The sequence below is a fragment of the Mchenga conophoros genome, linkage group LG17 (genome assembly GCF_057382185.1).
Source record: "Mchenga conophoros isolate Kocher_MC1m ecotype Shallow Benthic linkage group LG17, M_conophoros_male_GT1.1, whole genome shotgun sequence".
NCBI classification, from domain to species: domain Eukaryota; kingdom Metazoa; phylum Chordata; class Actinopteri; order Cichliformes; family Cichlidae; genus Mchenga; species Mchenga conophoros.
The window spans coordinates 40,409,365-40,426,073 of NC_140542.1; the positions used below are offsets into that span (position 1 = coordinate 40,409,365).

The 16,709-nt window shown below is 44.0% G+C and overlaps 2 protein-coding genes across 5 annotated transcripts in view; both read right to left on the bottom strand.

The window, feature by feature from the left end:
- Nucleotides 1-474: 474 nt before the first annotated feature.
- On the bottom strand, nucleotides 475-7,586 carry LOC146555987 (interferon-induced protein 44-like). Of its 3 annotated transcripts, none has more exons than XM_085251402.1 (10): nucleotides 7,454-7,586; nucleotides 7,320-7,368; nucleotides 5,133-5,649; nucleotides 4,684-4,732; nucleotides 4,329-4,524; nucleotides 4,102-4,254; nucleotides 3,842-4,013; nucleotides 2,034-2,134; nucleotides 1,746-1,936; nucleotides 475-828 (listed from the first exon to the last, which is right to left on the bottom strand). In XM_085251402.1, the coding sequence occupies exons 3-10, from the start codon at nucleotides 5,602-5,604 to the stop codon at nucleotides 729-731; spliced, it is 1,434 nt and encodes a 477-aa protein (XP_085107528.1). In that variant the 5' UTR covers nucleotides 5,605-5,649; nucleotides 7,320-7,368; nucleotides 7,454-7,586; the 3' UTR covers nucleotides 475-728. The 3 variants fall into 3 exon arrangements, with proteins under 3 accessions (XP_085107528.1, XP_085107529.1, XP_085107527.1); XM_085251403.1 differs by having other exon boundaries at nucleotides 7,308-7,368; XM_085251401.1 differs by lacking the exon at nucleotides 7,454-7,586 and having other exon boundaries at nucleotides 7,320-7,448.
- A 2,710-nt stretch (nucleotides 7,587-10,296) lies between these two features.
- Nucleotides 10,297-16,709, bottom strand: part of braf (B-Raf proto-oncogene, serine/threonine kinase) — a 30,897-nt gene continuing 24,484 nt past the window's right edge. For both annotated transcript variants that reach the window (XM_085252733.1, XM_085252734.1), the window contains 3 exons: nucleotides 16,085-16,219; nucleotides 15,400-15,553; nucleotides 10,297-13,850 (listed from right to left, as the gene is read on the bottom strand). In XM_085252733.1, coding sequence (XP_085108859.1) covers nucleotides 13,828-13,850; nucleotides 15,400-15,553; nucleotides 16,085-16,219 — 312 coding nt within the window. In that variant the 3' untranslated portion in view covers nucleotides 10,297-13,827. The remainder of the gene's footprint in view (nucleotides 13,851-15,399; nucleotides 15,554-16,084; nucleotides 16,220-16,709) is intronic.

Genomic DNA, 16,709 nt, shown 5'->3' on the forward strand with positions numbered 1-16,709 from the left:
AAAACTGACTGTTTATAAATTGCAGCCATTTTTATCTTTGTGATCTCCTGACAAATTAAACAGACAAAATATCTGTTTGGTGCCTTTTCACTGCTTTTCCTTCTATGACACCCAAAAAAAGACCCTGATGCAAAAAGTGGGTTTGATGACAGAATTATTTCTATGATTTAGAAAAACATCACAAACAATGGATGAAGAGAGTTTACAGGTTACACTCAGCAGAGAGTCTGAAGCCCAAATGCAACATTTGATGGCCGTGGGTTTTAGACTTTAGGCAGGTACCGGTTTATTCAAATGATCCTCATATTTAAAATGATGTAACTTTGTCCTTGTAAGTCATAAGTGGTCAGTTACCAGTCAGAGAACATATAAAACCTAACCGAATATAAACTTAATGAAATTTCTATTTAAAAAAACAAGTGTATCATCACCACAGAGTTCACGGGGAAACTGTGCGACTCACGACAACGAAGCCAAAATGCTCAACAACCTTTATTGTTGCAGATCCGAAAGGCATAGCTGGAGGCATACAGCAGCAACATGACTATAATGAACCAGAACAGTGCAAAACTGAAGCATCTAAACCACACGAACAACCATGAAGTAGAAATAGGAAACAAAACAAAGCATAAACAAAATGACGACGCTGCATTTACATGTGACACCATCATCCTGGCTTTTTGAACATCGAATCGAAAGAGTTCCCACGATCACCACGTAGTGACGTGTTATTGTGGACCTGTCCGGCCGGAGGCTCCATCCGACATCATCCATGTCAGGAGGTTCGGGTCTGTCCCAGCTGTCATGGGGCGAGAGGCGGGGCACGCCCTGGTGGAACCACAGATTAATATCATGACTTGATCTGTTGCCAGTAGGTATGATTTTGCACTCATATACATGACAGCATTGGGGTGCAGTTATAACAGGCTGCCGAATAAAAACTATCTGCCGTCTCGTCCTTCCATGAATCCGTACCTTGGTACCCGATGTCGCGTGGGGGGGGATGATATCTCCCCCTGACCTGGCGTCAGGGGGAGATATCATGACTGTATCATGATATCATGAGTTACAGTCTTCATCTGTGGAAGACTGTAACTCACTCTTCCACAGATGCTCGTAGAGGCAGGCTGCAGATGCTTGATTTTACACACCTGCATTCAAAGATTAAGAGCTTTGGTCCAACACGTGTGTTTGTATAGCGCAGCAGACAAAAACTGAAGGGAGTGCTGGAAAGTTATGTTAACACAAGTCAACAGCAAAGTACAACTGTTCTGATAAGATGTTTTAAAAGTGTAATAATGTTATTTTCTTGTGAAAAATCACAAAATAATATTTTAAATTGTCAGATCTGTCAGCGTCGCATGAGCCCACTAAATAAGCCAAGCAACTTTGTCTTCTTCCAAACAGGAATGCATATTGTAACTACACCCTTGATGTCATTGTTTTCTTCTGATTTTCTGTGTAATTCTGTCACACAAGTACAATGTAAATGTAAAATATTTAGTGGAATCTGGTGAGATGAAATTTACTTGATTGGTTTAGAATCAGCTGATAGAATTGCTCCAAGTATTTAAGTAAATACATGTTTGATGTTTTTATGTTAGTTTAATGAAAAAGATTTCTTCATGAAAAGCAAAAATAGCAAGAAGCTTTCTTCCCGCCTTCCCAGTAACCCTGGTAACACAGTAAACTAGCACTGTGCAGGGTCACCTGGAGGTAAATGAACCATCTTAAATTCTTCTTACTCTTTGGTTTGCATGTTGCTCATTCGGTCACTGAGCTCGTCAAAGTAATTATCAACAAAGCGAAGCATCTGAATGACGGCGCTGAGCAACAAGATGTCACAGTCGGTGTCCACCTCCAACTCCTCGCTGTAATTCTTCACTGGAATGATGCAGGACAACGGCACGCCGAGCCGGGAGCTGACCTCCTGCATCTGTATCACAGTGTACAAGAAAAGGCTCATCCTACCATGTTCAACGTTATTTGTATTTACTAAAAAAGGTTTGTTTTCCCTGTAGAACCATCCTCACCATCTCCTTAATGTAGCCACTCTTGTAAATGTTTCTCACGTCCTCTTTCACCAGTGGGCAGGCTTCATCTACTTTAGTGAGGAGCACCAGCTGAGGAATGCCTGGAAACAAATGAGCAGGAAGCTCATTTCCAAAATGCCACAGATTCTGACATAGTGAGTCATCACAGTATCATTATAATAGAATCTCATCTCTCTGGTGAGGAGGGAGGATGCACCAGTGTGTGCACTGTGGGTATACGTGTTCATGGTTGTGTGCTTAGTGACAGTTCACAGGACCTGGAGTCTTTGGATGGGAACGCTCTCATCTGGGGGGGAAAGTGTGACTGAGAGGAATGACCTTCCAGATCTGAACCCAAAGAGTGCTCTGCTTCTATAGACTTCTATACTAATCATAGTTTGTCCATAACAAATACAGGTAAGTTATTCCTACGGTACTTGGCACCAACGTTCCCTCTAATGTTTCATGTGTCTGAGCGAACGCACAAACTCCCTGAGCGGTACCACTGTGAGCGACAGCAGACGTGTGCACTGTGGTCACGCCAGCATCCAATCCATCCAAGTTACATGTTTATTAAAATAATCAAATTACAGCATTTATGTTAGACTACTTTTAATTAACTGCTTTGGCCCACTTACAACGAAAATTAAAAATAAAGTCTTGTTCATGACCTGTGCAGCATGTTAACACTATTATTAACTAACCCCTAACCCTTTATAACAGAGTGTGACTTAAAAATATGCAGGACTAATTTCTACTGGGTGGGAAGATCTGACAAGCCGGAACATGCCCGTTTAATTTATCAAGGTTTGCTCCACAGTCTCAGCGCAGAGCTGCGTTCATAAACAATCGCACATCCGAATATTGGTCTTTTTAAAATCTTGATGTAACTGTGAGACCATTTATTCTCCTCGTTGAAACAAATGGACGGTTTCAACAGAAACAACAAAAACTGAATATTAATCAGGAAAAACTTACATTTATGGAGTTCACATACTAGTATAGACTGCATTTATCTGGTAGTCTGCTAATGTCGAATTTTGGGAAGGCACCATGAGGTTACTTCTGTTTGCTCAGTCCTGTCCCACATTCCATCGTCCCAGTCTTCATGAAACTCATAATACACTCAAAATATAGAGAAATTATGAGTTGCTCGAGAGCTTTACACAATTTAAGAATTTAAAGAATAAATTAAAGATATTAAGTTGCAGCCTGACAGAAATAATGAAGAACATGCTTATAATCAAACCGAGGTCTGAAGAAGTAGCAAGCCCGCAAACAACAGAATAAATGAGCAAATGAAGCTCTGCCAGTCACAGAAATGACCTCCACATCTGGTCTGGGACCTGTGAGCAAGAATATTATTTTTCTGTATTTCATTTCCTTTAAAATTGTTTCGATTTATTAAATTAGATTAAAATGGATGAATGAAAATCTGTTTACTGGAAACAGTTTTGGTGATTTTCAGTGTAAAATATCTGGTTTAGGTTTACAACGAAAGCTATAAAAAGGGTTGAATTTCAATTCAGTCTTGTTTATGTATTTATTATTTAATCTATATTATAAGGTAAAGACTCATCCTATACCTAACTATCCAAGTCAAAGTTTATTTGAAGAAAGCACCATCTCTGCGTGAAAGGGGCGTGTTTATGGCAGAAAGGAGGCGGGACTCCCAGCGGCTGATTGGTGGCTGACAGTCGGCCTGCTGACCTCTGGCTGAAAGTAGCAGCTTTGAGTGGCTGTATCTGTATGTTGTGTTGAGATTCAGAAGGAAAACAGCTGTAATGACTGCACTCGGCTCTACTGACCCATTAAGTTGACCTTTCTGCGGATGGCGTCCAGTTTCTCCTCCAGCCCCGTGGGCATGATGGAGATCTTACAGCTATCAATGACATAAACCACGCAGTGGATCTTGTCTTTGAGTCTAGGAGACTTGTGATAGCCGTGGGCCTCAGGATGCAGAGGAGCTGAAGGGTTGAACTAGAGGAGGAACGGAGACACGGTTAGAGCCGACAGCTGACAAATCTCTGTTTCATACATTCAGTGTCCTGCTGATGTAATGCAGCACCTGATAACAGTCTGGCAGGTGACCTTTGAGGATGCTGTTCAGGTCATCGATGTCAAGCCCCGCCCCTTTGCTCTCCTCCAGCCCCATGGTATCGCACAAGATTATCGGCAGAGGTTTCCCTTCACGCCCGGCTTTCACAGAGTACGAGCGAAACTGTTGGACACAAAGCGATTAGAGCACAGCGCACAGAAAGGGGGCCGCTGAAACCACTCACAATAATCAATCACCTGTGTGGTGAGGCTGGTGGAGGAGGAGCCAGATATGGCCTGGCTGGTGACGTGGCCTCTGAATACAGAGTTGACAGAGTTAAAGAAGCTGGACTTTCCAGCTCCGACTGGTCCGATGAGCAAAACCCGAGCCTGGGTCACAGAGCTGACTGTGGGTTTGTAGCTCTTAATGCTCTCAATCAGCCCCGCCCTCTTCCTGCACAAACGAGGAGATGCAGAACTTTTGCAGCAACTGTAATATGTGTCAGTAAATATAATATCATATCATTGCAGCCAACTGATTAACATATTCCTCCAGCTGTTTGTAGATCAGTGTGCTGTACAAGAGTCAGGACTGTGGCTCCGTCACACTTACTCAGACTCCCACACTATCGTCCTCCATGGCCTCTCAAGTTCAGAGCTTTCTGTTCAAGAGCAAAAACACAGCAGGACATCAGTGCTGCAGTCGCTCACCCGGCTCACGATCCATCACAGAACCGTAAATGTGACCTTGAATGCAGTTTGGGGCAAATGTTTGCAGGTTTCCTTAAAATTCAACTGATACTCTTGAATATTGTGGACAGATCAAAGATGGACCCCACTGCCGTGCAATAAACTCATCAGTATTTTGGTTGGATGAGCTTGTGATGAAATCTATTTTCTTAACCACGTGTTCAATTTAGGGTGGAGGGGGTGGAGGGAATGATTAAAGGCCTGTTAGAGGGCAAGAATATAACGTGTGATACCTGTTATTGTTATTATAACTAAAAGTTATTTTATGTCTGGGATCAATTATGCAGACAGCCGGTAACCTAGTGGACCTACCCTCCACTTGGTAGACTTCACACTCCGTCAGGTTGAGATCATTGCCATGCATCTCTGCAGCAGTGAAGTTGTAATAATTTCCTGGACTGCTGTACGCTACTGGCTTGCTTCCATGGACAAGAACCAGTGCTTCTCCAAAATAAGGTCCAGAGTTTCCGATCATTTTCACTGCATTTCCAGGACCAGTGACGGGATACTTGAGGAGCTGCTCTCCAGTGAAGGTAAAAAGAAAAGCTTTATCATCATTCACAAACCCTCCAGACTGATTAAAGGGTTGTTTGGTGTAGCCTCCAAACACAAAACCAGAGTTGTTGTAGCCCACGGACACAGTGGGAGAGCGGTGGTCACATTGTTGGTGAAATGCTGCACCGGTGAAGCCGTGGACGCTGGCCTTGTACAGCAGCTGCAGCCTGACTCTCCCCAGCTCAGAGCAGATGGCTCTCTGCCTGCTTTTGGTTAGCTTGGCATTCATGATGGAAAAAGGATCTTCTGAGCTGAGTCAGTTATACTGTTTAATCTGTGGAGTCAATGAAAACACATCCACAGTCACTGCATCGAGTCATATTTCCATAATTAAAAACAAAGTGCAGTTTCTTTGCCTCATTCCTTGTAAATAGCACCACAACAGTTCATTTGCCTCAGAGCTATTTAATAATGTCCTTCTTAGGTCTCAGTGTAGTGCACTGAATCAAATTCACACATAAAGACTTTTAATTATCTGCATTTTGTCTTTATCATCAAAATTGTTTGATAATTTCACACTTCAAGAATCCATTTTCTGTTAGTATGTTTCATTATTTTATTTTAAATATATATTTTTGAGACTGTTATTGGTTTTTAATCTAGTTTAAACCAAACCACTCCACTGGCTTTAGCTACATTCTGGACCGTGCTTCCGGAATGCAGTAGCTAGCGAGCTGATTGGAGACCGTAACAGCCAATCAGAATTATTGCATCCAAGTCTGTGATTGGTGGGTTTTGTGGCACACTTCTAAGGGTGTACAGAGAGCTGAGACACACTGAGAGCAGGTCTGCAGATGTCTGTGAGCACAGAGATCTGAGCGAGAGCGGCTGTTATTGTGCGTGGATGTGGATAATAGCAAACAGTGAAATGCATTTCTCTCACGCAGGAATGAATTTTGTTCGCTCAAATTAAACTAAAATAAATTTCTTCTCAAAATGCAACATTTGCGCTTGCATTTTTTTAACGTGCGCTCGGAACAGAGGCACAAAAATACCGCCATGGTTACAGCACGTGTGTCCAGCTCTTATCGGTTCTTTCGATCAAAGTCAGACTAAAGTTTATTTTGCCAAAACTGATCGCTCGCATTTAAACTGCTTTAAATAACTTGTTGGTGTATAATATGTGAAACGCGCACAAACAACATTCCTGTAACAAGGTAAAGTTTTTGGCCGTGACTTTAATGTTTCCTTTATTTATCCAGTAAAAGAAAAAACCTCGTTGACATTAAAATGTCTTTTTAAAAAAGGTCACCTGGGCACGAGGACAGCAGAAACACAAATATTACAATGGTCCGGTAAACATACTTTAAGCGGACACAAAGGACCGGATTGGTTATAATGTAGGCACAATAACAGAGTTATAAAGACGCTTGAAAAACAGGTAATTTCTAAAATTTTATGTATAACCTTTTGTAAACTCTGCTCATTGACCAACGTAAAGATGTTACACATGAAAACACACGGAGACCTTGGAAATCCGTTTTTGGCGCAACACCGGAGCTGAAAAAACAAAAACATCGCTCACTCGTTTCTGTGATGTTGATTCCGAAAGTTCAAGTATGTGAAAATACATTTTGCTTTAGTTTGTTAAACAAGCAAATCTGAATGGTCACTTTGGAGAAGATGATCGATTTAGAGAAAGACTGAAAAAAGAAACCAGGCGAACACCACAGTGGCGTCACAGGCACAACCCTGCGGTCTGATTTCCTGACAAGAGTGAACCACACCCAGCTCACTAACTGCACCAAATGTGATTTAACAGATTTATGTGGTATTTTATTATCGAAACGACGTCTCCGTTAGATTAACTTACACTAACTAAACTTTCTTACAGTTCTCTGGTTTTTGTTGTTGTTTTGCAATAAAGAAAAAACAAACAAACATTCAAAATCTTACATGCAAATTTAAAAAACGGCCGCAGCTCTTTCTTACTTCCAGTCTTACCTCCTGGTCCAGACAGATGAGGGAGCGTGAGCAGTTGTCGCAGATGTCGCTGTGGACAGATGTGAAGTACAGATGTGAGAAGCAGTCTGCCGCCGGAAATGAAACTGGAAGCATTTCGCAGACTGTGGGCTTACCGGTGGTTTAAGTAGAATGGGAGGCAGAGCCTTCAGCTTTCAGGGGCCTCGTCTCGAAACCAGCTCGTAGTTTGGATTCGATAAACACAAAGACTTCTCTAGTTTAAAGATCAGGGTTAAAGCATTAGGCTGGGTCCGCTGACCCTGAACCCTCCCTTAGTTATGCTTCAGTGGGTCGAGGCTGCGGGGGGATTCCCACAAGTGTTTCTTCTTCACTCACTTTGTGTTTGTTAGGTTAGGTTTGACTTTGTTAGTCAAAGTCAAATTTATTTATACAGCACATTTAAAACAACGTTTTAAATGTGTGTGTGTGTGCATTTAAGATAATCAAAAGAGATAAAAACAAAGGAAGACGTGACGAAATTTAAGAAAAGAAGCATAAAATGAGAAGATTTGAGTAAGAAATAAGGCAAATAAAAGTAGAACAAACTCATTCTGATTGAAAAGCTGAAAAATAAAAGTGGGTTTTCAGACGAGCTGTGAAAGTGTCCAATGTTGGGGAGGTCCTGAGGTCACAGCAAAGGCTCCGTGCTTTAATCTGGACCTCGGGACAGCTAGGAGCATTTGATCTGCAGACCTCAGTGACCTCAGGAGTGCACCAATTCAAAAGATCAGAAAGGTATGAGGTTGCAGCGCCTTAAAAATGAATAACAAAATCTTAAAATCAATTTGAAAACTAACTGGCAGCCAGTGTGAGGATGCTGGTGCAGGAGATGTGGCCAGTCAGTAACTGTGCTGCAGCGTTTTGGACCAGCTGCAGTCGGCTAACTGATGACAGAGTAAAGACAAAGGTCGAGGAGAGATGAAATGAAGGCATCTCTCAAAGTCTCTGAAACAGAGGAACGGCTTCACTTTTGCAGCTGATTCATCATTGAACAACTTGATGTCCGGGACAAGTTTGTTCAGAAGAGCGCCGGGATTAGTCATCGGTGATGCAGCCATGCAGCTTTGGAATTTCACCACCCAATCAGCAGCTTCCCTTAGTTGTCAGCTATCTGTACTTCTCAGGGGCAGGACTTGACTTGGGTTCCTGCTCTGTGGCACCACACATCTGGAGGTAATGAGCTCCTCTCAACTGCTGTCACTACTGAAGGTGGTGGTTTGTCTTCAGTCAGTGTTAGCGACAGTTTGGAAACACTGACAAAAGGACAGGAGGCGGTGCTGAAGATGTTATGAGCGAGCAGGATGGGCAGGATTAGAAATGAGTACGTCAAAGGAACCGCTCAGGCTGGGCAGGCAGGAGACAAAGTTAGGCTGAGGTGGTTCTGACATGTGACAGGAGGTAAGGTGGATAAGAAGATATGTATTGTGCAGGTACTGGGAGGAAAAGGGGGAAGATCTCAGAGGTTTATGGAGGGAAGAGTGAAGTGGACGTGCAGGGGGTTGGAGGGAAGAGAATCACTTTTATGGACACAGATACGAGTCGTGGTCACTGGCCAGCGATGCGCGACACACTGTTGTTCTACGACGTTTACAAGAAAGGCAATCGGAGAATACCCCATCAGCTCGAACCCCTCCCTCCATCTTTTCTAACATTCACACATTAGTATCTTGCCCAAGGATAAGGCATGCAGACTGGAATCAAACCCCCAACCTTCCAATTATTAACGCCCTGTTCTTCCTCCTGAACTGCAGTCACTCCTAACTCTGTTGACACATTTCTTCTTTCGACTGCTGCCACTGAGGCTCACCACAGCACATCATGAGCGCTCACTGTCCCAGTATGAGTCCCAGTATCCTCCACAGTCCCACCAACATGTCACTGGATCCATGAACTTTCCTCCAGAGCTGAACTGACTGAAACGAACCATTTTTATCATTTTGTGCTTTGTCTTTTGTTCTTTTTTTAATACACTCACCAACAGATTTGTTATGTACACCTGTTAGTGCAAGTTTCTACAGCAGGCGTGTCCAACTCCTGCAGGTTTTAGATCTCACCCTGAGTCAACACACACACATTCCCAGGCCTCTGGAGAACATCAGGACATGTTGAGGAGGTCATGTAGCCATTTGAATCAGCTGACACATCTAAACCCTGCAGGACGCCGGCCCTCGAGGCCTGGAGTTGATCTAATGAGTCTATCGGCAGCAAAACAATCGAAATCTCAAATGATCTCAAACTTGTTTCATTAACATGACCGTGAGGTCACTGTACTCAGACGGCCCTCACGGTCACCAGCAGTCACTGGGATGTGGTGGAACAACAAGAGGAGGTTAAACCTGGAACCGGCTGCACTCTGCATGAACACCGTCACCTGGTTGCACTCCTCTCTGCCTGAAGAATTGCAACATAATATTAATCCTACATTCATGAAAAGATGTAGCATTACTCACAATGTTGAGTAATGAGACTGAGATTTTTCAGCACCTTTCTTTTGTAAAACACACCACAGCACACAGACGGTGTATTTTCTTTTGTTGCTCAAAGCATCAAAACGTAGAAGTAATTATTCTGCAGAAAAATGTTCATCAGGGTTTTATGGATCCATGTTAGTGATGCAGACGTTTAAGGTCGAGCTCAGGCACGGGGATGCATCGTAGAGTCGTGGCCTTCTGAGAACCGCGCTCACTGCCCATATTTATTGTGTATTAAACATATTAACTGAAACTGAAGGCGGAGCTTTAGGAAAAGGGTTGAATCATTTTGAACAAGTGATTTCTCAGAGATGCAGCTGCTGGCTGAGGCTCCAAGCTTTCATTCATGTGCATTTATGGACTTCACAGGTCAAGTAACGCATTGATGAAAGCTTATTATGATTTGGTATTGATCTCTGTGGGATGTACAGTCATGGTCACGCTGCCACCTTGTGGATGTCACAGCACATCACACACAGAGAACCAGGTAAAGTTTTCATGCATTTCTTTAATATATCAGTTTTTTATATTCACAACAAATACATTAAGCTCTTTCTCTGTATGATACACCCTTAAATATTTTTACACTCAAACATTTGTTTGCCTATGAAAATGTCTTTTAATCTTTGTGACTTTATTTTGAACGTGTTGTACTTTGTTTGTACAGTTGTTGTCTCCATGCCTCCTAGCAAACTGACAGTATTTCCTTTGTACAATATTTACAGGTGAAAAAACCAAACAAATCTAAAGTTTTACATGATAGTACTCTGTTGAAAGGAATTGTTGGGTCTAAGGTGCAGGCAAGGAGTGAGGGAGGGAATGTTTAAGAAGAAAGGAACGTGAAAGTAGAAGAAGGCGGCTAACGGAAAGCGCTGCACGAGACGCAGAGTCCAGTGTTTGCTCCTGCAGGATCTATGAAGCTAGAGCAGATGTACATGGTGTTCCTATAGAAAATAACCATCTCCAAGGAAAACCAACGGCGCACTCTTGAAAAACACGTCAATTTCCTTCCTTGAATTCAATCACGTGAGCCGATCCCAGCTCTGCAGGCGGCAGGAAGGAGGATGTTAACACTGCCTGTGGAAGGCGGCTGTGTGCTCGGTGCGGTGAGGCTAAGCTCAGGTGCTGCATCACTCGGTCTTCATCAGCATCTCCATGGCCCGATGTCTCTGGTGCTTTAAGTCGTGAACTCTGAACTTTTCCATCCAAACTTTGGACAGTTTCACTTCTGTGTGACCGAATAAGACCGTGAGATGCAGCTCCTGTGCATCATGTGAACAAGACGAGTGGAAAGTTGTAAAAAGTCTGATGTTGGGATTTTAGTGCCTCCGTAAGAAATGTAGGACTGTGGAAGCGAAGTAACTCTTTAGCTTATGTAACGCGACGCACGAGACTCAAAGGCAACCACTGGACTCGACCCGTCCACGTCTCTGTGCAGCGTGACGAAGCTTCAAACTGATAACTGGAGCATTCAGACGGACCTCGTCCTGCTCTGTGGGTACCCGAGTTTGGTTTCACTGACAGCAGAGCTTCTTCATCATCTTCACGACTCTGTCAGCAGTGATCGCTCTGGTGACACAATCACCTGCACAGGACACTTTAAAGAGTCCTCTGGAGAAAATGGCAGCTGTGGGCAAAGCTTGAGGGAGCCGTGGGTAGCAGCAAAGCCTCCCAGTGACAGGACGATATGTCATTTATTAAAAAGGCCAACATGACCTCTACATTTCATCTGTAAAAGTGGCAGACGGAGGCGGGTAAATAAACGCTCGTTACTGATCGACGATTGGTTCTGGGCTTCTGGAAGTTTTGAGCGCCGGACACTGAATTCGAACCTTTCAATCGAACAGTTTCTCGCTCCGAGATGTGACGCTGGACGACACTGTGCATGCGCAGAGCTGTCAGAAGAATTCTGTAATCCTTGAATTGATGACGTAACTACAACAGACAAATGCTGTGTGCAGCGATGCATCCTGTTCCTGCAGCTTTGGCTGACGTGTTAGCAAACAGCCACGTCCAGGGTAACCAGGCAAGAAAAGCTTTCACTTTTATCAGATCAAGTCTTTCAATTCGTCTGCCGTCACCGGCTCTTCGCTCACGTTTAGTCCGTGCCCGACTTTACTAAAGGCAGCGTCCAGCTAGTCGAAGTGGTGACAACAACGCGGTCTCTCTGTAATAAACTGGGAAACAAACAAAGCCCACGCCTGCAGCCGTACAAAAACAGACAGCAGATCGCGACGCCGACAGCCGGTGGACATTTGTACTCTCGCAGACTCCACGACCCCCTCGGCTGTGTGCCACTCACGTGGAGTAAGACCCCAGCTGTGGGCTGAAGCCTGGCAGGTTCTCTTTTTCTGCAGATACTTTGAATCTAACGTTTGTTGGCTACGTGACAGCGCCGGTTTAGTTCGATTTTCTAAAGCTGATCATCTCACGATGCGGCGACTGAAACAACGTTAAAAATACAAACTCACTGGAAAGCAAGCCATGGAGGTGACGGGGAACGTCCGTTTCCATCATTCGTAATAGAAAGACACACGTGGATGCGAAGACCCGCCCTGTCGGCGCTCGGTCTGACACGTCAACTAGCTGCGCGCTCTCAGTCCACGAGGTGAGGCCAGGAGCCTCGTCAGGGCGGTACGCCGGCAGGTCTGCAGGCTCGTCACGCGGTCCTCGAATGAATATTTACAGTCCTGCACCTGCGGAGGGCAGCTTCACTGGAAGTCTGAGCCATCTGCTCGCTTCTTCAATTACAAACAAAGAAACAAAAACAAAAAGGCGAGTCGCTCGGTCGCTTCAATCCATCAAAGTGCAAATATGAGTCACATGACGAAAACAAGGGTTGTAAAAAAAAAATAAAAGCCTGAAAATAAACCCATAAAAAAGTCACATAAATAAGTCAGTATGTGCAGGCCTGCCTGTACAGGAAGAAGGCAAACAAAGAGCAGAACAGATCTAAACCTGGAATAACATGAAAGTACAGAGAATGTAAAAGGCGGGATTAAAGGACATTTCCAGAACTGTCAAAGCCGCAGAACTCTTGATCAACAGCCGGTAACACGTCTGTGTAAGTGCAACGTTGAAGCTTTGTGGTCCCACAGGAAGAGAAGAAAGCAACGCCACAACGTGCACGCAGTGTGAAAATCAATCTGAAAACGATGAGAAGCAAAGAAACCCCACGAGCAGGTCCAGCTGAAACCTTCAGCTGTCTGTGACCTGATGTTACCTTGGAGACAATCATTTCTGCTGCTTGTCACATGACCACAATATCCTTTGAAAGGGGGAAAGCTTTTAAAGTGGAGAACATGGTTGAGGTGCAGATCTTTTGCTGTCCTGCCATTAAACCCAGAGAGAGCCTCGCTGGCAGAGAGCAGCTGCCATGTTGGAGACAAACTCCATAAACACCGAAAACAAAAGACGGCTAAAAGATCCAAGACAAAGTATTCCCAGCAGCTGCTAGCTAAAATGGAAAACACAAATGGAAAAAATACAAACAGATTTCTCTTTCAAGTCATCGTCCTTCAGAATCCTTCTCCTCCAGCCCATCCCAGGGAAGCGCCAACGCCTTCCAGCAGCTGACGGCGTGAAGCCTCCTCTCGGTCCGCAGGCCCGTTCTCTGCTCAGCAGCACGGCTAACGCCCAGCTCCTCCTCACCGGCACAACAGCGACCGGACAACTCGCATCCAAAGCTCTCCTTTAAATGGTTTTCCTCTGTGGGTCAACTTGGATCCATCAGGCAAGGCGATTACTTCCACGTCTTCCTCAAAGCGGTTTGGTACGGATATCTTTGTCTTCGCTTTGTTGTTGTTCCGTCGTTCCTGATTAGTTTGTGTGTGTTGCTGCCGTCTGCCCAATGGACGGCTTCTTGTTAGTGAGGCTGCCTTCTTCGAGGTGACGGAGGAAGAAAACGGCGCATTGGTTTTTTCCTTTTTCTTTTTTTTCCCAGTAATGAATGAATCCACCGCAGGGACACAAGACTGTTGAGGAGTGACGAGGGATGGACTGCTGGTATCTGCCGCCATTTATTTAAATGCTGAAAACTCCCCTGAAAAGATAAAGAAACAAAGACAGACGGTGTGTGGACAGCAGTGTCAAGTTTCAGGTGGAAATATGAAGTTAGCGCGTTTCCAGTGAAGTTTACTTTATGAAACAACACTCATCCAGTGACAAAGGCCCGATACAAGTGTGGGAAATATAAGGACTACTGCACCGATGCAAGTACCAAAGTACCACGAGCGAGGGCCTCAAGAAAACCTTCTATTCTTTTTATTTGTTTTTATGCACAAATCTGAGAATATCCAACAACTTTAACACTTAAAGGGAAAATAACTCCTGACACTCTGTCACACAAATAACAACACCTGATCTGGTCTTTAAGTCTGACGTCACTAGTTGTGTTTGGGTCTAAACTCTGCTGCAGGTCCATATATCAAACGATCACTATGGCATTACTGAGAGTTGAAAAACTGTCTAAAGTCTTTCATCTTTAATAAAATGATCAGCGTTCTGCTCTACCAGGTGTAACAACTGAGTTTAACATCCAGGCATCCATGAAAACAGAATTTATGACATTTAACGGAGTTAGAAGTTAGAAGCTAGCGAGCTAACTCCCTGCTATCTAAATACAATATAACATGTCCTGACTGCGGGGTTTTGGAAACAAATTCAAACGTACAGCTCTGCTATCACTTCCAGCATAAATGAAGACAGAAAACTAAACAGCAGTGACGTTTGTAGGGTTACTGAAGTTGGGCTAGCTGGTATATAATGATGTGCTACGTGACCGCTAGCGACACAGCTATGTTAGCATAATATAAACAAGCTAACTTTTTTCCACTCGATAAAAGTTAACGTGAGTGTTCTCGGTGGTCAGGAACAAATGTAATCGCATGGCAGGATGCTGTAAAAGGACCAAACTTCAGCCAGGAGAACAACTGAGATAATCCATCCACAATCTGTTAAATGTAATAAATTCTGTTTTCATGGATGCCTGGATGTTAAACTTAATTGTTACACCTGGTAAAGCAGCAACGCTGATCATTTTATTAAAGATGGAAGAATTTAGACAGTTTTTAACTCTCAGTGATGCCGCAGTGTTCGTTTAACTTTGGGACCTGAAGAAGATGGAGTTTAGGACCCAGATTCCTCTGCGAGGTTCCTGACTACAGTAGCTGTAACGCTCCAACAATCCATCAGGCGCTGCGGCTTCGTAGCTACCAAAGTCGTACTAAAACATTTTGACAGATTTTTGAGCGCCGTGTACCTCATAAAATCGGTTCGAGGTCAGTAAACACAACCAGAATTCATACATAAGGCGCACATTCGATTTTTGAGAAATTAAAGGATTTTAAGTGCACCTCATAGTGCCGAGAATACGGTAAGTGGAAATTCAGTTCCAAGAAATATTCTGCAAGCCAACACACTGAAAGATGAGATGTGATGCACTAAGCATGGTTTGGGGATAAGGCACATTCATTAGAGGTAGTTATGGTGTATGTGATGAAAAAGCTACACTACCACTTCCTGTTACTGTCAGCTCCAGATTTCGCCGCTCCAGATGCTGAGAAGCGATGTTCCCAAGAAAAATAACTCACCGTAACCGCCGGCCTGGATGGGGGTTTTAGGTGAGGCGCAGGCATACAAACTGAAGTCCTCTGTCTGAAAACCAGCTCGGTTTAACGAAGGCTCCGAGGCGCTGCGGTGGATTTTGGGTAACGAGCGAGCCAGCAGCTCAATGGATGCCAAAATCTGAAGAAATACACAACAAAGCCACAGGGGTCGTTAGTTAGGATCGTATGATCACCATTCCCTCACAACACAAGAAACGAGCGACTACATCAGCTCAGCTGCTTTCTGTGGTTGCAGCTGCTTGCTGAGGCCATCGGTGGCAACGCAACAACTGTCAGAAAGAAGGAAGTAAAGAAATCCAAAATGCTGCAAATTAGGGAGTAAGGGCGAACGCTCACTCTGCACCAAACTCAGAGCTTCCACCCTGAAACGATCCATGTCTGTTTGCTGCCACTAGCTGAAGGGCTTTGGAGGTGAACACCAGGACAGCAAGAGTCGGATTTGATGGAGAGAAACGTCACTAAACTGTTGTTAAATAACAAATATTAAGACCATTAGAGTTTAAAGAGAAGCTGGGATGTGATGAGTGTGAGACTCTCTTGTCTCCGTGTCTCAGCGATTTTTGAAAGGGTTTGGGAAAAAAAAAGAAAAAGAGTTTACTGTAAATATTATTTCCTCTCAATGTATAAAAGCGTCAGTGTGGGCTCTCACCTGAGGGAAGAGAGGCCGCTCCTCTCTCTTCTTCTTCAGGCAGTCAGCCATCAGCCTCTTCATGGCCTTTGGACAGTTGCTGCGGACCTTGCTGAGGTCAGGGGACAGGTAACCTCGTCCCACCATGAATATGATCTATGGAACAGAAAGAACGAGTCGTGAAACAAACTTCTGAGCTCTGCTCCCTCATCATTAATGACAAATCAAAGATCTGCAGCTCATTCCAAGTGTTTTTGGCATTTGTTCAAATTTGGTCTCAAACTTTAAATATGAGGTCCAAAGACAAAATGCGTCAGCCAGCTCTGCAACATCGACACAGCTAAAGAGGATCACAGAACTCTTTGGATATGGAAAACCTCCTGGTGCCTGAAAACACGGTGCAGCAGAAAGATGGGAAACAAATATGGAGAAAGAAAGCAACAGCTCACGATTCAACGTGTAACACATCACCTGCTGAGACCATGTGACGGTACGTGCATGCACATGAAGTGTGAAGTGCACAGGACTTTACTCTGCTCAGCTTCAGCTGAATGTGAGACCGGGCAAACAGCGCCTCACAGTGGATGGATAGTGAACCAAAGACAAACCCAGCTAAAGGCCTGGCAGAGCATCTCACCCATTCAAC